The following is a 21,979-nucleotide window of genomic DNA, read 5'->3' as shown; positions in this document are numbered from 1 at the left end:
TGATCAGTGACACCCAAAGAGCAGGAAAGAGCAGCGGACACGCCACACGGATGCAGGTGCGGGCTTCCCTTCCACGTGTGCTTCCCGTTTCCTGTGTGCCTGCCCGTATGTATTGCTCGCACTTTCCGCAATGTTTGATCTTCATGCACCTGCGGTGTCGATTGGTTAGTTGGTGCCAGACAGCCGTGACTGACAGCAACAGAAGGAGCGAGGACGAGCAATTTCACCGTGCTTGCCTTGCCCCCCACCACCAGACTTCCTGGCAGCCTCAGGCTAGGACCTGCAGAATCATGCGGATAGACTCTCGTGATAGAAGGCAACCCTAGGAGAAACACTTCTCCTCCCCTTACCTAACAAGGACCAAGTCTCAGCCCTTGGCGAGGAACAACTCCACAGCAATATCGACGGAAGAATGGCGAAAAAGAGGGCAGAACTTTTGCTCTTTGCTCAGTCTTGGTTGTCAATGCCCAATGCGATTGGACAGCGCGTGGGAAACACCGTCGGCGGGAACCTCACCTTTTCGGTGGGCTCGTGGAGTCGAATCGTCCGCCGGAGGTGGGCTTTGGTCCCTTGGGGTTTCTTTGCGACCCGCCGCCCAGCCCTCATCTCCATTCACGCTGGATGCTCTCGCCGGTTGCCCGCAGCCCGACGCTCCCTTCCAGAGGCCCCAGAATATCGACAGGACGCTCCGCTGATCAACCGCTACAAATTCTGCTTTAGGAGACCTTCCCCGGATTCGTCTCATCTTTCATCTTCGCTTCTGTCTTTCGCCAAAGAGACGAGCCAAACTCTGCCCTGTGCTTGTTGTGTATTCGTACTCCATACGGTTACTTCGTACAAAAGTGAGCAGTGCCTGACAGGGCACGGGAAACGGCAGCTTTCCAGTCTCGAAGAATGCAATGCCTATGGAGTACGGAGTACACTGCCAGGTTTTACCAAACCATAGGCACTAGCAAAGTACATGCCTACCACCGTCCCTTTGGGCACTTGCAACCAACAAGATACATCTTGGTACAGCTCAAGTACGGGACTCGAGACTTCCGCCTTGCTGGACATGGCGACTTTGTCTTCTGTCCCCTTAAGGCATACATGGCGCCTAGCAAGCACGAGAGCTGAGGCAGGCAAGACGTTCAAAGAGATCACCCTGACCGCTCAAGTCGCTCCCCTCACCGACAACCTCTTCATCCTGCCACTAGCAAGCGTCGTAACCCGCACCCAGAGTCCCGTCAGCCCGTCTCTTCTCCGTCACCTATTACCTGGCACCCATCCCATCCTGCGCCATGTGGTAGCATCGGAGACACGAGGCCCGTCTGGGACTCTGAATGTTGCCCGGCTGGGAAGCGGCTGGAAGCAGTCGAGAACACCGTCACCACCATACTTAGTCTGTGTCATCTCCAGACTCCAGGCACGCTACCCCATGGCTTGGACGGATCAACGGCGGTTGAGCTCTCGGAGAATGCGGGGAAGAAAACCTTCTTCATCACTTGGCGGCCTACCTCTAGGATTATGGGGGTGTGTGTGTGTGTGTGCGTGTGTGGTTGTGTCTGTGGTGTCCCAACCACAGCTAATGTCCCGAGCTAACATAGCGCTCGAGTCGTGTCGTCACAAGCGTGTACCTCGTCGTGCTCGTCAAATGCTTGCATTCAATGAAAAAAGAGGCAAAAAGCAGCAGGGCCATTGGGGATACATGCAGGGCTTGGTACCCTCACATCGGTCTCGGCATTCAGACCAACTGCCATCGCTGATTGCCGTCATGCGCTCGATAATACCCGATAGATGACAATAGGTGCTCGACAATGTCACAGTGAAGGCCGAGTAAATACAGGCTGCCAGCCAGTTCAAGGCCCCCTTGTTCCAAAACAATCACGGCTCATGGGAAATGAAGTGAGCAGTGACCATCTCGGTTCCGCTGGCAGACTGATGAAGGACACAGCTCGGTTCGATTGGTGGATTGACCAACAGAGTCAAGTGACTCGATTCATTCCTCTCCAGCCCAATTAATCAACGCAGCCGCAGCCCTGGCGACCCTACGGAGACAATCAGTCGTGCCAGTCTCCAATTACAGCAATGCTTATGCGGAGCCCAAGCCAGCAAGATTCAGAGTTCCGAGCCGTCTGAACGACTACGCCATTTAAACTTTGCCGGATGCTGCAGGGTCCAAATCACAGGTACCGATGGTATTCGTCCAACCGCAATCGAGGTCTGCAAGACCTGACCTGCAAGGGAGTTGTGAACATCATCAGGCCTCAGGCAATGGTGGCAAGGCAGACGGGCAACCATTGACCGTCAACAAGGAGGCATGACGTTTCTGGCTCGCTACCGAAAGGAATGCGGCAGAAGACTGCAGAGCCGTTCGCAAGCCGGAGCAGTTGTGGCAGATTCAGCGACTAGCCGGAGCTTAGAAGCAGCAGAAGCGTCGCCTTAGCTTCCTTTCTAGCTGGGATGACCGTATACGAACTTTACGAAGAACGCTATGCCACGCCACCTTCTCATTCTGTTCTATTTCTGCTCTATTCGGCTTCCGGTGGTTGGCAAAAGACGCGCTTTTGGCAGCTGGCATCGGACATTCGACACAATGGCAGTCAAATCCCGGGGGCGCGGCATGGCAGCTGTGGCAGATGCCTTGCAGCGACAGGTCACCTTGGCCCAGTACCGGGCGATGAACTCGGCTCTCTGAGTTGACAAGACTATGGCAGGACGGAATTTGAAGAAAGAAATTGGCAGCATCGTGGTCGAACCGTCACAGCGCAACATTGCATTGCAACTCACCGTGGTTTAGCTGGGCTCGAGAGAGTACTTGGACACTACGAGGCAGCACTCCTTGAAGGCTCCCTGGCTCAGATGCCATCCCCTCACGAACACATTAACAAATTATTACCAACCAGCATCTACCTTGTCATGGGGCAGCTCCCCCCTTTACTCCAACATCCAAACAAGTGTGCGTACCTACAGTGGTGTACCTGTGCACCCTCTCCAGGCGTTGCTCTCGCTCACACCTCGCAGGGAAAGTCTTCCCTACGGCTACCAGTGACCATACACACAGACAGAGAGAAAGGGACTCACCTTCACAACAACTACATACCACCAACGGAGAACAGGCACAGATACCAGTGCACCACCATCGAGACCGGACTGGAGCAACGGGCTGCAGACATGTCGACCGAGATTGTGACACCCATCTCCGCACCAGGAATCGCCGCTGTAACCCCGCAGATTTCTCCACCTTTCTGCTTCTAGCACATCTTAGCCTCCCAGGATCTCTTGGTCACGATGTGCGTGATGGCAGCGGCCTTGTCAGCATTGGGAAGGACGCCGCCGTCACCGGCTCTTGGGCGGCGGGCCTGGCTGGCACCGCTGGGTACTCGCCCGGTACGCCAACGCGACTTGGGATTCGACCTTGACCTTGGGCCCATTCTGGGTGCTTTTGGGGTGGGCTTTGTTGGAGAAAAATCGCCAAAAACGCCTGGCTGAACGAGCCCCTTTGCCCATTTGCCTCTTGAAGTTTCTCGCCGTCTCGGACTCTGCCTCCTTTCTTTCCATGCTATTTGAACTAGCTCTTGCCCGACATCTTGCTTGACTCGCACGAGTGCCCTTTCGACTCTTCTTCTTCTCCTTCTCCTTCTCCGCCCTCTCCGAATTCCCCATATCTCGCCGGTCTGCTCCAGTCTCCAGAGAGGCACCACCTCCATTCCCCATTCCCCACACCCTAAGAGAACGGACCAACAATACGAATCCGGTCCTCACCTCAGCGCATCGGCCCCCGGCCCCTGGTCTTCCCAAGCTCGCGGCCCCGTCGAAAAAGGGCGAGAACAAGAACCCAGAAAGAGAGAAAAGCTTTCCTCGTTCAACCCCGTTTACCCTCGGCACTAGACCGACAAATCGATTCTTAAGCAAAAGGCAAGGAGCATTGTTAGGCTGGAACGGAGGCAAGGGAAAAAAGAGAGACGAGGGAAGACACCCACTACACGGACTTGGTCGCCGTACTCCAGTCCCCACGAGCTTCTCACTCTACCTTCCTTATTCACCCCTCCATCCCACAAGGCACCACCAGCAAAACCAGCACCACCTTGCGCCCGCTGCCCCCGACCGTCACCTATTACTGCGGAACCCTCCCCGACATCGTGAAAGCCTGTCTTCGTTCGTCTTCTAGGCCAAGTAGCCTCGGTCCACACACTCTTACGGTAGGCCTTCTCCCTTCTCTCCGTGCGTGATGTAGGTGTAGGGCAACTTCGTCCATATACCACATCTTTTGAGAGAAACACAACTCCGACAATCTCGAGAACCGCCATGCCTGTGCGCGCCGCAGATTCCAGCTCGTGAGCATCATGTTGCTATATACCAAACTCGCCCCGCCAAAGGCTCCCAAGAGACGATCCAGATCAGGTGAGTCGATGCCCAAACACTCCTCTGCCCTTTGCCTCCGCTTTGTTTCCTCCCGCCCCCGCCAGTCAAGTGGTTCTCGTTTGGGCCAATTCGCTACCCGATCACGCTTCCCTATTGCCGCTCGAATGGCTCCGTGATGTTGCCCCAGATCTCGCACCCTTTTATCCCGCCATGACACACTTCCCTTCACTGGTCATAATTCGAGCCGATCTCTGACATGAACTCATTCGCTTCATGCAGGATGTACTTATTGGTGAGTCAACCCCAACAACCCCCTCTCCAATTTGATGTTTCAAGCTCCTAACTGACTTCGTTGAATAGCAAAGAAAAGGTACGGGCCTCCCATTTCAAGGAATCACCTCTCATCGGATCACGACAGTGGCCCTCTTAGTGACCTGTGGAACGGTTCTAACTGTAAATTTTCCGCCTGCAGAAAAAGAAATGCGACGAATCCCGCCCGCAGTGCTCTCGATGCGCCGAGCGTGGTCAGGAGTGCTCCTACGAACCAGTTAAGCCTCGACAACGCAAGAAGCGTGACTCGATCGCCGGTTTCGGTTCCGACTCATCATCTCTCACGAGCGGAAGCGCCCTTATTCGACGATACTCGGCCCCCGATGCTACCATTAGACGCTGGAAGGAGGAGGCTCTGGATGACGAAGACGATGGAGCGGTGGAGGAGGCCATTCTAGAGGAGCCGGAAGACAGCGCCGATCCGCTGGCTTACGACTTCAAGAAGATGTTCGGCCTGCACCATGACAAAGACGACGCTCCGCTGATTTCTCCGGTTGATTCTGTCGCTTTCAATCTTTCGCTGGAAGATGCAGATGAGGAAATTGTATGCCGTCGCTCTATCCAGCAGGATGCGGTTCAAAATCTTGCAGTCACACGGGCACAGCGCCACCCAGATCTAGCCATGATCGCGCCTGTTCCGGTGGCTTCGCCGCGTCTTGAGTTCCTGTTCCCTACGTTCTCCGAGTTTTCGGAACGGCCGAACCGACGGGCACTAGTTGACCACTTCACCAACGTTATGTCACACCTCATAGTGCTGCGAGAGACGGAAGCCGGAAACCCATTCCAACAGCTCGTGCTACCGCTGTGTCACAGCAGCAAGACTGTCACAAACGCTATTTATGCGCTCGCGAGTGCACACTTGGAGAATAGAGGCTGTGGTCATGCGGAAGAAAAGGCGGTATATTTCCACAACCAGGCCATCCAGGGCTTGGCTCGGTTGATTGAGCTTGGCGGGGAAGCAAATAAGAACGAGCTTCTGGCCACGATCATGTTGCTCGTATATTACGAAGTAGTAAGTGTTTTTGCTTCTGACAACGTCGAGACACCTTTGGCTGACCGATCAATAGCTTGTGCAGCAGGGCCGGTCCAATATCGTCGATGGCCATCTCAAGGGTGCCATTGCAATTATGAGTGGTAGCAGTGACAACACTGACCCAACCACAGCCTTCCTTGAACGCGTAGGTTTCCCAAACCTCTATCTGTCTAGCACTCCGGCTGACCCCCTTACCAGGCATTCCGATTCTACGACGTTATTGCTGCACTCTCCTTTGGCACGGCTCCCCTCTCCACCGCACCAGCGACAGGCTGTCTCATACCCTTCCCACCGGTTGACTCTCCTACTACATCGCCTCTCAATTCTGTCGATACGTTACTCGGTTTCTCTACAACTCTCTGGCCTATCATTCACCGCCTTTCAAATCTCCTTGCCCTCAAGACTGAGTTGCAGACAGCCATCACCAATGGCCAGCTCACCAAGGTTGCCGTCCTGCGCTCCGAATTTGAGACCACTTCGGACGCAATTGAGCACGCACTTAAGCAGTGGCAGCCGAGCTTCCCCCCGGGCTTCTCAGCTGACACGATGGACGATTTGAGCTCAGATGAGTCTGATGTCGTTTCCGAGCGTGCTCGTCTGCATTCGATCCTCAACAATGCCCTCGCCTACCGCCACTCTGCGTTTGTGTATCTCTATCGCAGCATCTACGGTTACCCGAGGCGGCACCATCTTGTGCAACATCATACACACGCGGCACTAAGCCACTGCGCTGCCACAGTCAATCACGCCGGGCCCATGGCGGCTCTTTTGTGGCCACTGTTCGTGGCAGCATGCGAAGCCATCAGCCCGAGCGACCGGCAATTAGCCCGACAGGCTTTTGTAGCCGTTGAACGCCGGCAGGGCATGACGAACATTCAGCGCGCCTGGACAATTGCGCAAGAGGTTTGGAGACGAGCAGATATGATTGACGACCATGCCGCGTACGAAGACCATGCCATTGGAATGTCCACGCCCGGTCAACGGCTCGGCAAGGGAGCCGATTTGTGGAGGCGGGTCAGCGAGGACATGGGCGTCACGATTGTCTTTGGTTAAAGAGGCGCGACGACATGTCCCTTTAGATGCGTAGGCATCCCCAGTCGCCGCCGTTATATAGTAGGGAGTCATTGATGAGACTTGACGTAATGAGCAAAGACAGGCATATCAAGGAGGTGTGGTTTACACAAAAAAAAAATCTTATGGGGGCCCGGGGGGGCCTACGGTAACATGGCGATGGTTTCGGCGCTACCGGTTCTTTTGAGGTCGGACATGAGAAAGCAGTTCCAAAGGGAGCCGGAGCGGCATGTGTGCTTGCGGGACATGGAGTTTATCTGAGATTTTACGATATCATAACCTTGTAGTAGGCGTTAATCAAAGTCACTTTCACTCAACTACTTGAGGCGCCTCGTTTACAGTTCGAATGCCAGTATACGTACGATAAGGCTTCTTCTCCCGACGAAGAGACCAGGTGCGTGTTTACTGAGTACCGCCCAGTCTTTGTTCTTCAATAGTGCCGTCACTGGTGCCACCCAGGCCGCGCGGGCTTCCCGTGGTTCCCGAGGGCTCAAGTGGGCTGACGCGGGCCTCGGGGATCTGGGGTAAAGCGGGTCACTATTATTGCCTTTGTGGTGTGTGGACAAGGAGGGGTGAGGGGATACCGGCATGAGTCTGAGTAAGTCTGGTTGGATATTTCGTGTAGGTGAGACAAATCGCCCGGGTTTTCACTTTTCTGAGGCATGGTCGAATGGGATAGATACCACATCAAGGGGGGGGGGGGGGATGAGTGGCGATCCTTGGGCAATAGATGGGGGATACGAAAGGTTCGACGAGTGCGTTTGGTAGTATGGGGTTGGCAACATGAAAGAGAGAGAGAGGTGAGGGAGTTCTTCGAACGTGCGTGTTCTGAGATGTGATCTGGGCAAGTGCCGGGCCGACGCATCGGATAGAGTCAAAAGCAAGGCGGGGGTGGGAAAGAGCTTCAACGTAGGCATGGGAGGAACTGCCTCAAGCGATACACTCCGAGACGAAGCTTCTCGACAGCCTCTTTCCAATAGTCTCGTGCTCTTCACCGATAAGTCCGACTTGTGCAAGCGGTGGGACTCGGTGGAGGGCAGGTTGAGACTTGAGAGTCAGAGAGGAGAGGTAGGTTTGGACGGTGCATGGGGCAATTTCGGTCAGTTCTCAACTTCACTCACGAGGCCTTACTTGGTAATCTTCCTGACCAAACACACGAGGCTATGCCCATGCGAGATTCCCTGTATTACGGAGTGTTTTGAGCAGATTGCTCAGCCATTGGCAAAGCGCTCACTTATACCTTCTCTGCCCAGTGCCAGCAGCCCCTCACTTCACCCTTCCTGAGAATGGAATGCAAGAATGGACCCGAAGATGTGGAAGGAGAGATGATCATGCGGATGCCGACTTGACGGATGACGGACCCAATTTTCCGTACCTTCCATTGCTTCGGAATTGCTGAGTGCAGGAAGGTGCAGTTGTCTAGGTATGGTCACTGTACATTGTGATGAGGCAGGAACCTTTCTCGAAGAAAGCTCTTTCCTTCTTTGGATGAGATACTTAAGGTCAGGTAGGTAGTTTAATTAGGTCGTCGGGAAAGGCCCCTCGAAATGGCATAAATTTCTCCTACGAATTACAACATAATGCCTTAACTTGAGGTATCCGAACTTCGTACAACATAAGGTACAGAGTACAACGGATGGAAGCACTTAGTGGATGATTTCCCTCTGCTTCTCCCCCGACCCGACAGGACCCTGGTCCACACTGCATCCTGCGTCTCCCACCATCCCACTTTGCCCCCCCGATCCTTTTCCCCGTCTTCCCCGAACACCAATTGTCCAACTGTCCACCAATCCACCAGTCCAGTCCACCATACGATCGCTCTCCCGAAATTCCGTCCAAAGCACCGTAACCACCACACAACCCGTTCCGCCGCCCTCCGATGCCAATCTAAGACAAGACGAGACAAGTTCCATTGACGACGCACAGCGTCCATACCTACCTACGCCATTACCTACTCCCACCACTCCGTACGCATCAACATCGTCGTCTAGCTACGGTCTGCGCCTCTCCCGACCGCCTTCATCCCTTAGTGCCTCCAACATCCCCCCCTCTTTCTTCCTCGCTCGTCTTCGTCACCTCCTTTCTCGGTTGCCTTCGCTACTCATCTGCCACATTGCCCAGTCACCATTCACCACTCACCAGCCCAGCCCTTCCAAAGTTGCTGATCTTTTTCTGCCCGTCTACTTTCTTTCCCCTCCCATCCCATCCCATCCCATCATCCCCCCCTTTGTTGGTGGTCTAACCCGTCCGTTGCCACCACTCACTTACTTTCTTTTCATCCCCCTCCTCGGGACGGGATGAAACGGCCATGTTTCTACATTGCACGACTACAGCCCTCAAGACATCTCCGTTCTTCCATGAGACTTCCCGCCGCCATGTCCCACTTCCATCCAACATACATTTGACTTCCGTCACCCGATCCCTCAGCTGAAGCTTGAGCCCTACCCGCCTGGATCTGGAGCTACAGCACTGCGTCTCCACCAGAACCCCTTCACATCCTGCACAACCCAAGCTTTCCCCAAGGCACGCCGTACTTAGCCCTCTGCCCCGGGAGCTACACCCCAGTTTAAGCAATCCGCTACAACTTCCCTTGCCCCCCCAGAGCCGGGAGACACCTGCCATCTCCACCCAGGCCTGACCTGACTTGGAGGCCCAACGTGGATCACTCTCCGCTGCTTTGCTTGCTGCGCCCGCTGCTGTTCTGTCACTAAGGTACGCAGTAATGTCTTTGCTGGTTTGGTCCCCCTCTCTGACCCTTCCAGTCATTCTCCGCCCACTGCAGCGCAGCATCATGCTGCGTCGCTATTGAGAGGCTCCTTCACCTTGCGCGCAATGACCTCCATCGTCAACGGAGCGACCCCCGCGCCTAAGCAGATCCGCTTCGTCACAAACCAAGGCCATCCGCCATCAAAAAGACGCAGGATCAACGCCGCGTGAGTCTACTCCTTTGCTTGTGCTCCCCTAGTGCTTCTCATGTTGCAGCCTTGCTCGCACAGTTGCTGCATGTCACCGCCCATGAATCGTTTCTCGCATGCAGAAGCTAACCTGACTCGGGCTTCGCCAGATGCCTGACCTGTCGCAAACGAAAGACGAGATGCGCCGGCGAGCGCCCCAGCTGCTCGACTTGCGCCAAGAATGGGCACACCTGCCTGGGGTACAATGAAGTGATTGAGAAGAAAACTTCAAGTGGCGCCATCGCCACCCGAGATCCCCACCGTGACGAGGACGACGACGGAGAGGAAGACGAGGACGAGGCCGAACACACTCAGGAAGAAGAAGGGGGAAACCACGACAAGAGGAAACATGGAAAGAATATTGCCAGCAGTCGGCGTCTCTCTGGGCTCAAATCGGAAAGCGAACAACCGCCAGAGAACACCACCGACGCCAACGCAGGCCACTTGCCGACCTTCTTGCGACGTTCGTCAGAACATAGCTCTCGTGACCAAGACCAGAGCTCTCGACCCGGGCGACCTTTACATCCTCGCACAACATCCTTCTCCGACGATGCGCGCAGTACGCAGAGCCGCTCCCCTGTCTCGCACCATACCGAGCGCCACAGGGTGCCATACTTTCGCTACTTCGGGCCAACGGCCATCGTTCCCGGGTACAAGCAGATGGTGGTGTCTGTACGAGACCGCAGGCGAAGTACTGGCGGCTCTATCGGTGCTACATCTCCCAGCTCAGGTTCTAGTGTAGTCCAGTCCATGGGGATGGCTCTGTCAGGCATACCTCAGCATGAAGAGGCTGCTGTTGCCGACGAGGACCTGCCTGTTTACGACCCTAACGATACTGCGCCAGTCCACCCTCTCGTTCTACACCTGGTCAAAACCTTCTTCTTACATTTGGGCTGCAACTACCCCTTTCTGAAGGAGGACAACTTCGTCCGTATGGTCAAAGAGAAGCGAGTCGAGCCTATTCTTGTCGATGCTGTGTGCGCATTGGCCGCTCGTTTCTCCGACTCGTTACAACTCGGGCACAGCAAAGATGAAGAGGCGTCTCATGCAGAGCAAGGCCAGTTCTATGCCCACAGAGCAAAGGCTGCCACTGTTGACACCTTTCCTTGCCCATCAGTAGGTGCAGTCCAGGCGCTTTTGATGATGGCATACGAAGGTTTTGGAGCAGATCAAGACAGTGCTTTGTGGATGTACTTGGGTCTGGCCATCCGCATGGCTGTTGACCTGGGCTTGCAGAAGATGGTCGGTGTTATATATCAAGGAGAAAGAGACCCTTGGTATACTCGCCACGGAGACCAAGCAAGTAGTGATGCGGGAGCGACCGAGGGTCCCCAAGAGGACGACAACGGTCTCACCCGCGAAGAACAGCTCGAAGTTGAACAAGAACGGACTGACACGTTCTGGGCAGTCTTCGTTCTAGACAGAGTGATATCTTCTGGAACAGGCAGACCAGTGACCATTCGTGATGATGACTTTGAGTTGGCTCTGCCAGTATCGACTCTCGACCCGGCATCGGGTTGGCCTGCGCCTTTCCCCGTCTTCATCCAAATTATCCACCTCTACGGCCGTGTATCCGACGTCTTGAACAACATTCGCAACGCAAACGACCTTACATCGGAGAAGTGGGCAAAGCTTTCGCGGATGGAGCATGAGCTAACGAAGCTCTACCAAAAGCAAGATCCCCGGCTACACTTCAGCGTCTCTAACTTCAAGACGTACTTGAAACTGGGACAGGGAACGAACTTCATTCTTCTTCACTTCTGGTTCCATGCGCTCATCATTATCCTGCACCAACCTACTCTGCTCACGCCATTTGGCTCATTAAGGAGCACGCATCAACTTCTCCCTAATAGCCGCGAGCTTTCCATGTCCAGCGCCAAAACGATTGCCGATATTCTCGCCTTTGCAGAGCTCATCGACCCCAAGAGCTTCATAGGAAACCCGTTCACATCCCAGCCCATGTACATCGCTGCGTGCGCTTTCCTCATGGAGTCTATTGCGAACGCATCAAACCCCACGTCGAGAGAAACATCCCCACCAAATGAACCAAAGATGGAGGGCCAGAGACAAAAACCGTCCTCGCATGAGCAAAGGATGTCTACAAAGCACACTCTCTTAGCATCAGCTGCCAACCAGAATTACTCTCGTTGCTACAAGAGCCTGCAGCAACTGCATAAATACTGGGGCGGCGTCAAGTACATCCTGACGGCTCTTGATCAGAAGTCAAAGGGGATATGGGATTGTGAGACGTACACCAACGAAGAGTACGAGAGCGCCCGGCTACCTCGGCGAGGCTCGATCGGCGGGCGGTTCCCGCATCCATCAACGCCCAACATGCCGCCAATAGCTTGGTCTCTTACGGGCACGACAAACTCACCAAATTCCAGCCTCACGCTCATGTACCAGAACATGCATGCTACCCAGTCTGGCCATCACGGTACTACGCAACCACATCAGTCCAGCATTCCCACATCTGCGCCTACACCACCTGGAAACATGATATATGATCCAATCCGCCAGAGCTTGCCGGAGGCAGCTCCCCATTCCATCTTTGCCACTGCTTATCCCCAACCAGTTATTTCTGCCATACGACACACGTCGCGCCCTCACCAATCGCAACGTCTGTCGACATCATCTATGAGCCCGCCTCATCAAGGAAGAGGCCATCTGCAATTTGAAGGCATCCAGGAAGAGCACACTTCGCCTTCTACACGCAATACTGGGCCAATGCTTGCTGCAACTTCACATCCGCAGCAACCGACGTCTTTCACACCATCATCACACAACTCTGCAGGTTATGATCACTCAATGATGCCATCGGTCTCTCCGTCTGGCAATATGCACGATGCGGTATCGCAACAGCATCACAACGGACAGCACATTGCATTTGATCCTACGTACGCCAACGCGACATACTCCTATCTTGGGCATGGCATGGGCCCAATCACGGATGTCATTACCTTTGAGAACCCGATCGATATCGGAGCATTGGGTTTGCCAAACGAGATGATGCCACCATGGTTGGAATACCTGCCTGGAGATGTATTGGGTCTGTTTGAAAACAACAATATGGATCCAGGCTCGTAATTAAGGATCTTTTTGCTATAATCGGAAGCACAATCATTTACAATCATATCGCGTCTTGCTAAATGTTCTGCAGAACTGGACCGTCACTCTACATATACCCTCGGAAGAAAGAATCAAAGCAGCGTGTTACGAGCTGCGATTTGTCTGGGTAACTAAAATCTAGGCGCGGGAACAGGAACAAAATTTAACGGCAGGCTGTGGTTTGCGTTGTATCCTATCATTTGATGATGATGATGAACTAAGACTGGGTGCTGCCTTTGGTCATGTAATGTTCAGCGTTGTTGATAGGCATTTTTGGCGCTGTACTATTTTTCGGAATTTGTATTTTTAATGAAGTCAAAAGCTTTCGGCATATGTTTCTTATCGAATTTGTAGGTGGAGACACCATCGATACCCGGAAATTTTCCATGCATGATGTTCACGCAGGAGTACTTTAACACACCCATGCAGTCTATATTCATGACCTGATACACATCTCGAATCGATTTCTAGGTCACGGAAGGAGTTACCTCTCGTCTGTAGGTTGCCGGCTGTCTGCCCGGAGGCATCGGAGCAGCGGAGCCGAAGGATGCTTGGCGGCTAAGTCTAGTCACTCTGAGGTAAGGTGGGCGGAGAGCTTCCCGAGCGCTTACCTCATCCGCCAAAATGGCGGGCGGAAAGATGGCGAATTTGAGTCATGATGGAGGGCGACTCTGACGCAGGTGTCGAATCTACACCAAGCCGGGCATCGCGAAGATGTTTCAGGGACGTAAGATGTAGGTACGAAATAGGACTTGGGCTGTCGTCGACTTGGTAGGTGCCGTTTAGCGATGGAATTGCCAACGTCCAAGAATACCAAGATTGAAGATTAGGTAATTATCACGAATTGCATGCAACGGCGATAAGGTAGCTGGCTGCTGAAGGAAGGCATCCGTACCGTATGTCCAGATGCCATCCCGGACAGCTCTGACGACACTGACGGGGAAACACATGGGTCAATGGAGGGCGCTAAGTGGATGGGTGGATCCCTTTTTTTGCGTGCTGCGTTGGAAGGAAACGAAAGAAAAAACTTGAACTGCAGCGAGTGAGGTGCTGGACAGCGATGCTCCGGGAAGACCGCCCGGCTAAACCTTGGCCGACCAGCGACTAGCCACGCAAAGATTTTTCCGAGAGACCGAGCAAGAGCTTACCCCTGTTGCGTCCAGGTCTGGCTTGGAGTACGTATCTCGATGGTTGGTGCGCAATCGCGGGTACCCGAGTAATCCCGAGCCAATCTTTTCCGCTGCAAAGGACAAGTTCCCAATTGCGCCTGTCTCGGTCCTAGCTCGCTCCTCCCCCCAGCCGCGGCGCCGCTAAAAAAAGGCCTCACAATTTTTCCCCGGCCACCTTGACTTCCCGTCCCTCGACAACAACAAAAAAAAAAGTTCTCCCTTTTTTAACCATCCATCACCTCCTCCCCTTGAACCTCACGATCCCGTTGCGCGGCTCTTCGTGAAAAGTCCCTCCCCACTCAGCCTTTTGTCGTTTTTTCTCCGGTTCGATTCACACATCACATCCACAATGGCCTCTTCAGTTCCCTCCACCGGCTCGGCCAAGGTCGATGCCGTCGTCGAGAAGGCTACCGCTGCCGCCCCTGGCCAGCTTTCCGGCCTTGCCCTCTACTCCAGATTCGCCCTTGCCGGTGCCGTCTGCTGCTCCGTCACCCACGGTGCCCTCACTCCTGTCGATGTGTAGGTGTTTTCCCTTGCCGATTCCTCAGCTTGGGGGGAGAATCTTCTCCCTGGCTGGTGCGAGCGTTTCTTTCACAAGCCCAATTGGCGGGCTAAAGAGAAAGGCCGCAATCTGCCAGAGAAGCTCCGCTCAACCGCGGCCGTTGCCCATGACGGACCGCAATGGTGTGACAATGTAATTGGCACAGATGGCTAACATGGGCATACACAGCGTCAAGACTAGAATCCAGCTTGACCCCGCCACCTACAACCGCGGTATGATCGGTGGCTTCAAGCAGGTCATCCAGTCTGAGGGTGCCGGCGCTCTTCTCACCGGCTTCGGACCTACCGCTGCCGGATACTTCCTCCAGGGCTCCCTGAAGTTCGGTGGATACGAGTTCTTCAAGCAGCAGTCCATCAACTTGATCGGCTACGAGAACGCCGTCAACAACCGCACTGCTGTTTACCTCGCCTCCTCCGCTGCCGCCGAGTTCTTCGCCGACATTGCCCTGTGCCCCCTTGAGGCCACCCGTATCCGTCTCGTCTCCGAGCCCACCTACGCCAACGGTCTCATCGGTGGCTTCAGCAAGATGCTCAAGAACGAGGGTATCGGTGCCTTCTACGCCGGATTCGGACCCATTCTGTTCAAGCAGTACGTACCACATCCTGCTCTTTTTGGGTATCAGAAAGCCCAAAAAACTAACAATACCTTTTCAGGATCCCCTACACCATGTCCAAGTTCGTCGTCTTCGAGAAGGTCTCCGAGGCCATCTTCCGCAAGTACCCCAAGAACACCCTCTCCGACGGTGCCCAGACCGCTGTCAACCTCGGCTCCGGTCTCATGGCCGGTTTCGCCGCCGCCATCGTCTCCCAGCCCGCCGACACCATGCTCTCCAAGATCAACAAGTCCAAGGGTCTCCCCGGTGAAGGCACCACCTCCCGCCTCATCAAGATCGCCAAGGAGCTCGGCATCCGCGGCTCCTACACCGGTATCGGTGCCCGTCTCTTCATGGTCGGTACCCTCACTGCCGGTCAGTTCGCCATCTACGGTGATCTCAAGAAGGCCCTCGGTGCTACCGGCGGTGTCGAGATCTCCAAATAAACAACGACTTGACGAACCGGAGAGACGAGGCGAGAGGAAGATGATGATGGTTGGCAAAGAAGATGAAGACGAATGGTGCTGGTTTCTGGATGAGGACAGAGATGTCTCCTTCGTCCCCTCTTCATCACCCTGGATCCGGGATTGTATAACCCAGGAATGAAACACTAAACGGCGGGGAACCACATTTTATGATATCCTCTCACAGCAGCAAGCAGCATTGCTTCTCTGCATTAGAAATTTCTCTTTTTTACACGAAAGAAAGAAAAAGGCTGAGGTCACTACAACATCGGGCCTGGGCAAACTCTTCTTGTTTTCATCTGTTCAGCAAGACTCCTTGGAGGAGGTCGGGACTTGGGAAATCTTTTCAGCAACTGCCTATCATAGAAAGCATAGAGCATGATAGACGAAAAGATGGCTTGGCCCGCCAGAGGGTTGTATAATAGTCGCTTTGTAGTTTGCAATCATAGACCGGGAGTTTGTACCTCTCAGATGATTTTCCATGCCGTGACTTGATGATGTGACTGATGGTGTATTAGAGGATAGATATTTAGCCTGGCGATCAAGTAAACGACAATGCGCTCAAGCCGCTGACGAAATCAAAACATGTCATTTCAACAGCCAGCAAGAAGATCGAAACTAAGCTGTCACGATCGTCAAAGCATTCATTTCCAAAATTCACTAGTCGCAGAGTACAGATACAGATAGTTGGATTGACTTTTGTCCGGTCAAAGCGGCCCGGCAACTGGGCCCCATGCCACGCCGCCAAAACGGGAGCACCATGAGCGAAAATGCGGATAGGATGGGAAGACCGGATGGAGCATCCGGGTGGCTAAGACGGTATCAGACGCGGTCACCGACATTTTGACCCCTGGAGACAGGTACCTTTCAAAATGGAGAGAGTCTGGGCTTTTCCGTTGATGGGAGAACCATCTACTCCGTACGTACTCATCTACTTATCGGACTTTGATAGATGACGTCAAATAGGCTGTGCGAGCTGGCGACGACGTCTTGGTGTTAAATCAAGGGCCGTCGAGGAAGTTGCCGGTAAAGAGCCCAAGAACTCCTTCATGAAAGTGTGTTGACAACAACAAGACCACGACAGATAGAAACTAGAAACCTACCACGAAGAAACGAATGGACACTGCAGATTCGTACATGAAGTACCCTCCCCCAACCATCCGAATTCAAGACTTTCCATCGTGTCCAGAACTTTGAGGTGAAGAACCCAATTGGGCGAAAAGAAGATGGTTGGGCGAGGAGGAAAACAAGCGGGTCAAATTTCCACCCCCACCCCGTCACCAGTGACCGTCCACCCACTACACTCCTCCCCCCCCGTGATTCGACCCGGCAACGGAAGTAAACAAAACAGATGAGCTCACGCAACGCAACCCCCCGTCGATGCGCCAGCCACTCCCGTCACTTGTCAATGCAAAGGCAAATGCAGGATTGCACCCTGGGCCTATCCCGACTCTGTAGACTGAACGCGCCTCACTCTCACCGCAGCTTTTTTTTCGTGCTTCCCCATCTGATGCCCAACCGGCGCCAAAAGGAAGAAGCCCACTTGAAATAGTTTGACCAACCACCGGGAGACAACGAAGCATCACATATTAGCCGAACATCTCTCTCTCTCTCTCTTCCTCGATCTGTCCACTGCGTATGTTCAAAGTCAACACTAGGAAACTCTGCTCTTCAGAACCAAGGTCCACCTTGACAAGAGCACCACAACTTGTTACCCAAACCGCCCAAAACGAACCACACCTCCAAACCGGTTGCTCCCTCGACCCGTCCCGAACCGGGGGGTTCATAAACAGACTGGAATTATAGGGTACCACCCCCACACTTCCTCACATTCTTGACGTTGTGTTTCTCTTTCTGCTCTCTTAAGAGCAAAGGAGGATTATCCCAACCCAATTCACCGCATTCCTGAAAGCCCGCTTTTATCTCAGCTTACCGCTTTGCTTGCTTCCTTCCCGTCCGCGTCTACGGTCGACCTATTCTCACTCTGGATCGGGGATTGCTCTTGTCTGTCTACTCTGCGAAAGAGAGATAGATGCTACGATCCGGGCCGAAACCCGAGGATCTCGACTTTGAGATCCATGTTGATCAGTCTTGCTTGACGACACCCGCGCACGAAGCTGTCGAGCCCGAACTCATGGACGACGAGGTCCCCGCTGCTGGTGCTGCCAGGGCCGAGGAGGTGAAGACGGTGGAGGATATACATGATGTCGAGGACGAGACTCCTGCGGTTCTTGTGGGAGAGTCAAAGACCGAGGTGGATGATGTAAAGGAAGACGAGAAGGAGGAAGACTCAGCGACGGCCGGGGCGGTTGCTGCTGAGGCTGATGACGAGGATATTTCTAAGAAGGAAGCCGAGACAACAGTCGAAGAGGCCGAGGAGACGAAGCCTGCGGAAGAAGCTGCTCCTGAAGAGCCCGAGGCCACGGTTGAAGAGACAGAACCTGCCTCGGAAGACACAGATACTCCAGAGGACAAGCCAGAAGCAACAACGGCAGAAGAACCTGACACAACACTAGCAGATTCGTCTGCGAATACCGATATCAAAGACACACCTGAAGAGGAGCCTTCAATGGGGGAGGTCGAACCTGAAGAGGCTATCTCGGAGGATACCCCCGAACCAGCGGCTGAGGAGGAGACCAAGCCAGAAGAGTCGGCGCCTGAACCAGAGGCAGAGCTTGAGGCCGAAGCCGAAGCTGTCGTTGAGGCTGAGGAAACTGCAGTAGAAACGACGCCTCCGACGGAACCTGAGCTTCAAGTTGAGGAGGACAAGGAAGATGCTTCTCCGCCGGAGCCCGAGCCAGAAGCTGAGCCAGAAGCTGATGCAGAGCCCGAACCCGAAGTAGAAGTCGAAGTCGAGGCTGAGGCCGAGAAAGAACCTACACCCGCCGCAGAACCTGAGCCTGAAGTCGAAGAGGCTGAGAGGGGAAGGTCACTTGGCTCCGCGGCCGAGATCACAACCAGCCAACTGGCAGAGCAGGTCGCAGACTCACTCAACATGGCCCAGACAGACTCCGACGAGACCCCAACACCAGCTACTGCCGTTGAAGACGCCGGTGAGGATCATGATGAGCCCGCCGCCGTTCAGGAAGCCAGCCGCTCTTCATCATCTCTCCGCCGCGCTTCCGGTCGTACCGAAGCTCTCATTCAAGCTGCCGCTAAGGAGGTCCTCGAGCGACTCGAGGCTCAGACCATGGAGACCATGAGAAACAGATCACACTCTCGGCATGATTCCACGGGATCTACAAACAATGGCACAGAGTTACACTACGACGTCAGCACGCGCCGTGAATCCTACAACACCGACTCCCGCGCCAGCCGCCGCGAGTCTTATAATACTGAGTCTCGGGCAAGCCGTCGCGAGTCCTACAATACACAATCACAAACTAGCCGGCGGGAAAGCGACGCACACCATCGACCCACCCATACCGAGGACGGCGGCGACAGCTCCTCCCAGCACGGCGACTCAGACGTCTTCAGCGATCGCAGCCCGCGCAGCTCACTCGGTTCCTTTGACGGCAACGTCGATCATCACAAGGACACGAGCAACCGCTCCTCCAAGAGATTCTCTCGCATGTCCGATGACGTCTCCGTGTCCGAGATGTCCTACTACGACAAGGAAGACTTCGTCCCCACCATCCGCGGCGCGCCCCGGATGCCCTTCCGCTCTCCCTCCGACGTTCGGGCTTTGCAATACTCATCTCCCGCGCCCTCCGTGACCGGCTCCTACTCGCCGCGATCGAGCAAGCGCTCCCAGGTGCCGACCATCTCCCGCCTCGGCAGCCCCAACGTGTCCGCCCAATACTCCCCCAAGGGTCGCAAGACACCCACCCGCTTCAACCCTAAAAAGGAGCCCGCTCCGCTCGTTCTCCTGCACGTCACGCTCCTTCCGCTCCGCTGGCAGTGGGCCGAGATCCTCGAGCAGACGTCCTCAGAGACCCTCTCCCCGGAGGCAAAGACCCTCCGCGAAGCCTGGCACCACCTCCATGACCGCGTCGCCGATACTGTCTGCGAGCGCGGCATCCTCCTCTCCCACCCGCAAGACGACTACGAGATCCTTGAAGAGCGCTTGCTGGAAGCCCTCGACCTCCCTCTTCGCCGGAGGGCCCGCGTTCTCGAGTGCGGGCACTACATTGGCCCTTCCAACGAAATGACGCTCGGCGAGGACATGGACAGCGACGAGGACGAGTACGAGGAAGAGTCCAGGCGCAAGAGCGCGCTTGTAAAGACGCATTGGTGTCAGACGTGCCGCCACGAGATCCGCTACGAGTCCCTCGGCCCCGGCAAGATCTTCCGCATCAAGGTGTACGCTAGCAACGGCCTTATGAGGACCGGCGCCTGGGCTGCGTGCTGGAAGGAGATGGAGCGCGTTGACGTGGAGATTGAGCCCATCGTCGAGTCAGCTGTTCTGGATGAGCTGGAGCGTCTTGTTGTCGCGCAGTCTCAGCAGTTGTCGCTGGTCAAGCACGATCCTACCATCCTCGAGTCAACTGAGGGGAGAGACATGCCCGAGGAGCGCGGTATGTCGGACTTTGACCGCGATATGCCTGACCTGGAGGAACCTCTGCATGAAGAGTCGCATATTGAGGAGACGAACCTGCTGGAGCCAAACTATATCGAAAGCGAGGCCCACGTCCCCATCTCATCACCTCCCCCCGCGGCAGAAGAAATCCGGCCCCCATCCCCGGAGCCGATGCCCCGTTACGACCAAAGCGAGGAACGCCGTCTCCGCGATGAGGCGCGCATGCGTGAGATCTACGGACACCCTCCGGCGCCTGAACCAGAGCACCACGAGCCAGCCCCCGAATCTCGACCCGCGTCATCGCACCACGACGCGTACTCGGCTCGGTCCCCTCCTCCCCCACAACAGCAACAGCAACCCGAGCCGGAACCTCAACAACCTCATTACCATCAAGAGCAGCAACACCACCAACATCACCAGTCTCCGCCCCCGCCAGAGGAAGCTTACGCCCAGCACCACCAGCGCCAACAACCCTTCCAGAACGCGGGGCTCGGGGAGTTACTTCTTGAGGCTGCGCGGGTATTCATGCAGGATAAGAAGAACCTTGCTATTGTGGTTATGAGTTTGCTTGTGCTGTTCATGGCTATTCGCCCTGCGCCAAGGGAGGTGAAGGATTGGGATGGGCAGTTTGTCGATCATGCTGCGCCCGTGGCTGAGGTGACTGCTTCGCAGGCTTCACAGGCGCCGTTGATGGAGAGTATTGAGGCTGTTGTGGAGTCTGTGACGGCGTCCGAGGTTCCGGTGGAGGTTGTTGTTCAGCCTACGCCTGAGGTTGACATGCCTGAAGTTGATGCACCTGAGCTCAGTGTGGAGGTTTTTGTGTCTGAGTCTGAGTTTGAGACTGTTGCGAGCGTTGAGGATGTTGAAAGTACGTCTACTTTGGCTACTAAGCAGACTTCTGCCGTTGAGCAAGAGACTTCTGTGACTGCCTCGCCTTCCTCTTCTTCTGAGGAACTCAGGGCTCCTTCGCCTACTCCGGTTCATGAGACGATTACTACCAGAGAGTTGGTGCGTATCATTGAGACTGTGACGGAGACGGTCAAGGCTGTTGTCACTGAGACTGAGGTTGTGAGGGTTCAGCCTACTGCGAGCGTTGCAGCTGAGGTTGCTCAGATTGAGGCCGAGGCTGAGGCCGAGACTGAGGCTGACACCATGATTGGAGCGGCCGAGGGGTCTGTCGAAGAAGCTGCCGCTGCTACTCTCGTTGCAGAGGATGCATCCGAGACTGAAGAACCATCGGCTTTTGAGACTGTGTCACCAGTCGAAGAGTCTGTGGATGAAGCTGAGTCTGACGCGGAGCTAGCCTCGGTGACGGCATTGCCTGTCGCAGAGGACGTGGAGCAAAACGTCGCAGATGAACAAACACATATCGATGTGAATGAAGAGACTGAGCTGGAGCATATGGAGGATACGGACGAGAATGAACGGGACGAGCTGTGAAAGAGGCGAACGAGTTAGGATGTTTCAGAAGAGTCAAAGAGTGAATGTGAAATGAAGGGGCTAGGAAGGAAGGAGAAGAAGGAATGAAACAAAGTGTTATGATATCACACCCACGTCCTGTTTACGCAACGCACATGCATTGAATGATTCTTCACATCAGTCAGCCAGCCAGTCAGTCAGTCTTTTTCAGAAGGGGGGTGGTATATATACGTGCGGTGTTAGACGAGTTTGGTATCGGGGAGATTGTATATAGATATGTAGTGAGAGTGGTGAGGCCAACTTTTCAGAGCTGGTAATAAGAAATGGATTTCACACATTTGTGCCTTTTGTCCTGTGAAATGACTTCGTACATACAGTGTCTCTGAAAAGTACCGCAAAGTAAGTGTGTAAGAG

The 21,979-nt window shown here is 54.6% G+C and overlaps 7 protein-coding genes across 7 annotated transcripts; 5 read left to right on the top strand and 2 right to left on the bottom strand.

Moving 5' to 3' along the window:
• Positions 1-853: 853 nt before the first annotated feature.
• On the top strand, positions 854-1,939 carry BDP55DRAFT_371623 (uncharacterized protein). Its single transcript, XM_060567103.1, has one exon. The coding sequence runs from the start codon at positions 962-964 to the stop codon at positions 1,778-1,780; it is 819 nt and encodes a 272-aa protein (XP_060423683.1). The 5' UTR covers positions 854-961; the 3' UTR covers positions 1,781-1,939.
• Positions 1,940-3,245: 1,306 nt separating this feature from the next.
• BDP55DRAFT_371612 (uncharacterized protein) lies at positions 3,246-4,641 on the bottom strand. The gene is made up of 2 exons (XM_060567102.1): positions 3,947-4,641; positions 3,246-3,872 (listed from the first exon to the last, which is right to left on the bottom strand). The coding sequence occupies exons 1-2, from the start codon at positions 4,287-4,289 to the stop codon at positions 3,319-3,321; spliced, it is 897 nt and encodes a 298-aa protein (XP_060423682.1). The 5' UTR covers positions 4,290-4,641; the 3' UTR covers positions 3,246-3,318.
• Positions 4,624-7,095, top strand: BDP55DRAFT_681226 (fungal-specific transcription factor domain-containing protein). Its single transcript, XM_060576170.1, has 3 exons — positions 4,624-5,686; positions 5,742-5,852; positions 5,906-7,095. The coding sequence occupies exons 1-3, from the start codon at positions 5,120-5,122 to the stop codon at positions 6,758-6,760; spliced, it is 1,533 nt and encodes a 510-aa protein (XP_060423681.1). The 5' UTR covers positions 4,624-5,119; the 3' UTR covers positions 6,761-7,095.
• Positions 7,096-9,320: 2,225 nt separating this feature from the next.
• Positions 9,321-12,938, top strand: BDP55DRAFT_371519 (fungal-specific transcription factor domain-containing protein). Its single transcript, XM_060567101.1, has 3 exons — positions 9,321-9,490; positions 9,541-9,711; positions 9,843-12,938. Exons 2-3 carry the CDS (start codon positions 9,611-9,613, stop codon positions 12,817-12,819), a joined length of 3,078 nt encoding a protein of 1,025 aa, XP_060423680.1. The 5' UTR covers positions 9,321-9,490; positions 9,541-9,610; the 3' UTR covers positions 12,820-12,938.
• Positions 12,939-14,122: 1,184 nt separating this feature from the next.
• BDP55DRAFT_681221 (mitochondrial carrier domain-containing protein) lies at positions 14,123-16,109 on the top strand. Its single transcript, XM_060576169.1, has 3 exons — positions 14,123-14,528; positions 14,740-15,159; positions 15,225-16,109. Exons 1-3 carry the CDS (start codon positions 14,359-14,361, stop codon positions 15,607-15,609), a joined length of 975 nt encoding a protein of 324 aa, XP_060423679.1. The 5' UTR covers positions 14,123-14,358; the 3' UTR covers positions 15,610-16,109.
• BDP55DRAFT_681217 (uncharacterized protein) lies at positions 16,029-16,853 on the bottom strand. Its single transcript, XM_060576168.1, has 3 exons — positions 16,731-16,853; positions 16,492-16,603; positions 16,029-16,438 (listed from the first exon to the last, which is right to left on the bottom strand). Exons 2-3 carry the CDS (start codon positions 16,556-16,558, stop codon positions 16,335-16,337), a joined length of 171 nt encoding a protein of 56 aa, XP_060423678.1. The 5' UTR covers positions 16,559-16,603; positions 16,731-16,853; the 3' UTR covers positions 16,029-16,334.
• Positions 16,854-17,267: 414 nt separating this feature from the next.
• On the top strand, positions 17,268-21,900 carry BDP55DRAFT_681215 (uncharacterized protein). The gene has a single exon (XM_060576167.1). It carries the CDS (start codon positions 17,660-17,662, stop codon positions 21,584-21,586), a length of 3,927 nt encoding a protein of 1,308 aa, XP_060423677.1. The 5' UTR covers positions 17,268-17,659; the 3' UTR covers positions 21,587-21,900.
• The last annotated feature ends 79 nt before the right edge of the window (positions 21,901-21,979 follow it).

The sequence above is a fragment of the Colletotrichum godetiae genome (genome assembly GCF_030913485.1).
Source record: "Colletotrichum godetiae strain CBS 193.32 chromosome Unknown BDP55scaffold_67, whole genome shotgun sequence".
Lineage (NCBI taxonomy): Eukaryota > Fungi > Ascomycota > Sordariomycetes > Glomerellales > Glomerellaceae > Colletotrichum > Colletotrichum godetiae.
Note: the sequence above shows the minus strand (reverse complement) of the source record. Positions and strands in the feature narration are given on the sequence as shown.

Excerpts from the sequence above, each read along its gene's own strand:
- BDP55DRAFT_371623 (XM_060567103.1), top strand. The coding sequence starts at position 962 with ATGCCTACCACCGTCCCTTTGGGCACTTGCAACCAACAAGATACATCT.
- BDP55DRAFT_371612 (XM_060567102.1), bottom strand. The coding sequence starts at position 4,289 with ATGGCGGTTCTCGAGATTGTCGGAGTTGTGTTTCTCTCAAAAGATGTG. Across the intron at positions 3,873-3,946 it reads TGTAGTGGGTGTCTTCCCTC|GTCTAGTGCCGAGGGTAAAC; the intron begins GTCTCTCTTTTT and ends ATCGATTTGTCG.
- BDP55DRAFT_681226 (XM_060576170.1), top strand. The coding sequence starts at position 5,120 with ATGTTCGGCCTGCACCATGACAAAGACGACGCTCCGCTGATTTCTCCG. Across the intron at positions 5,687-5,741 it reads TGCTCGTATATTACGAAGTA|CTTGTGCAGCAGGGCCGGTC; the intron begins GTAAGTGTTTTT and ends ACCGATCAATAG. Across the intron at positions 5,853-5,905 it reads CCACAGCCTTCCTTGAACGC|GCATTCCGATTCTACGACGT; the intron begins GTAGGTTTCCCA and ends CCCCCTTACCAG.
- BDP55DRAFT_371519 (XM_060567101.1), top strand. The coding sequence starts at position 9,611 with ATGACCTCCATCGTCAACGGAGCGACCCCCGCGCCTAAGCAGATCCGC. Across the intron at positions 9,712-9,842 it reads AGACGCAGGATCAACGCCGC|ATGCCTGACCTGTCGCAAAC; the intron begins GTGAGTCTACTC and ends GGGCTTCGCCAG.
- BDP55DRAFT_681221 (XM_060576169.1), top strand. The coding sequence starts at position 14,359 with ATGGCCTCTTCAGTTCCCTCCACCGGCTCGGCCAAGGTCGATGCCGTC. Across the intron at positions 14,529-14,739 it reads GCCCTCACTCCTGTCGATGT|CGTCAAGACTAGAATCCAGC; the intron begins GTAGGTGTTTTC and ends GGGCATACACAG. Across the intron at positions 15,160-15,224 it reads GGACCCATTCTGTTCAAGCA|GATCCCCTACACCATGTCCA; the intron begins GTACGTACCACA and ends ATACCTTTTCAG.
- BDP55DRAFT_681217 (XM_060576168.1), bottom strand. The coding sequence starts at position 16,558 with ATGAGTACGTACGGAGTAGATGGTTCTCCCATCAACGGAAAAGCCCAG. Across the intron at positions 16,439-16,491 it reads GACTCTCTCCATTTTGAAAG|CCACCCGGATGCTCCATCCG; the intron begins GTACCTGTCTCC and ends ATACCGTCTTAG.
- BDP55DRAFT_681215 (XM_060576167.1), top strand. The coding sequence starts at position 17,660 with ATGCTACGATCCGGGCCGAAACCCGAGGATCTCGACTTTGAGATCCAT.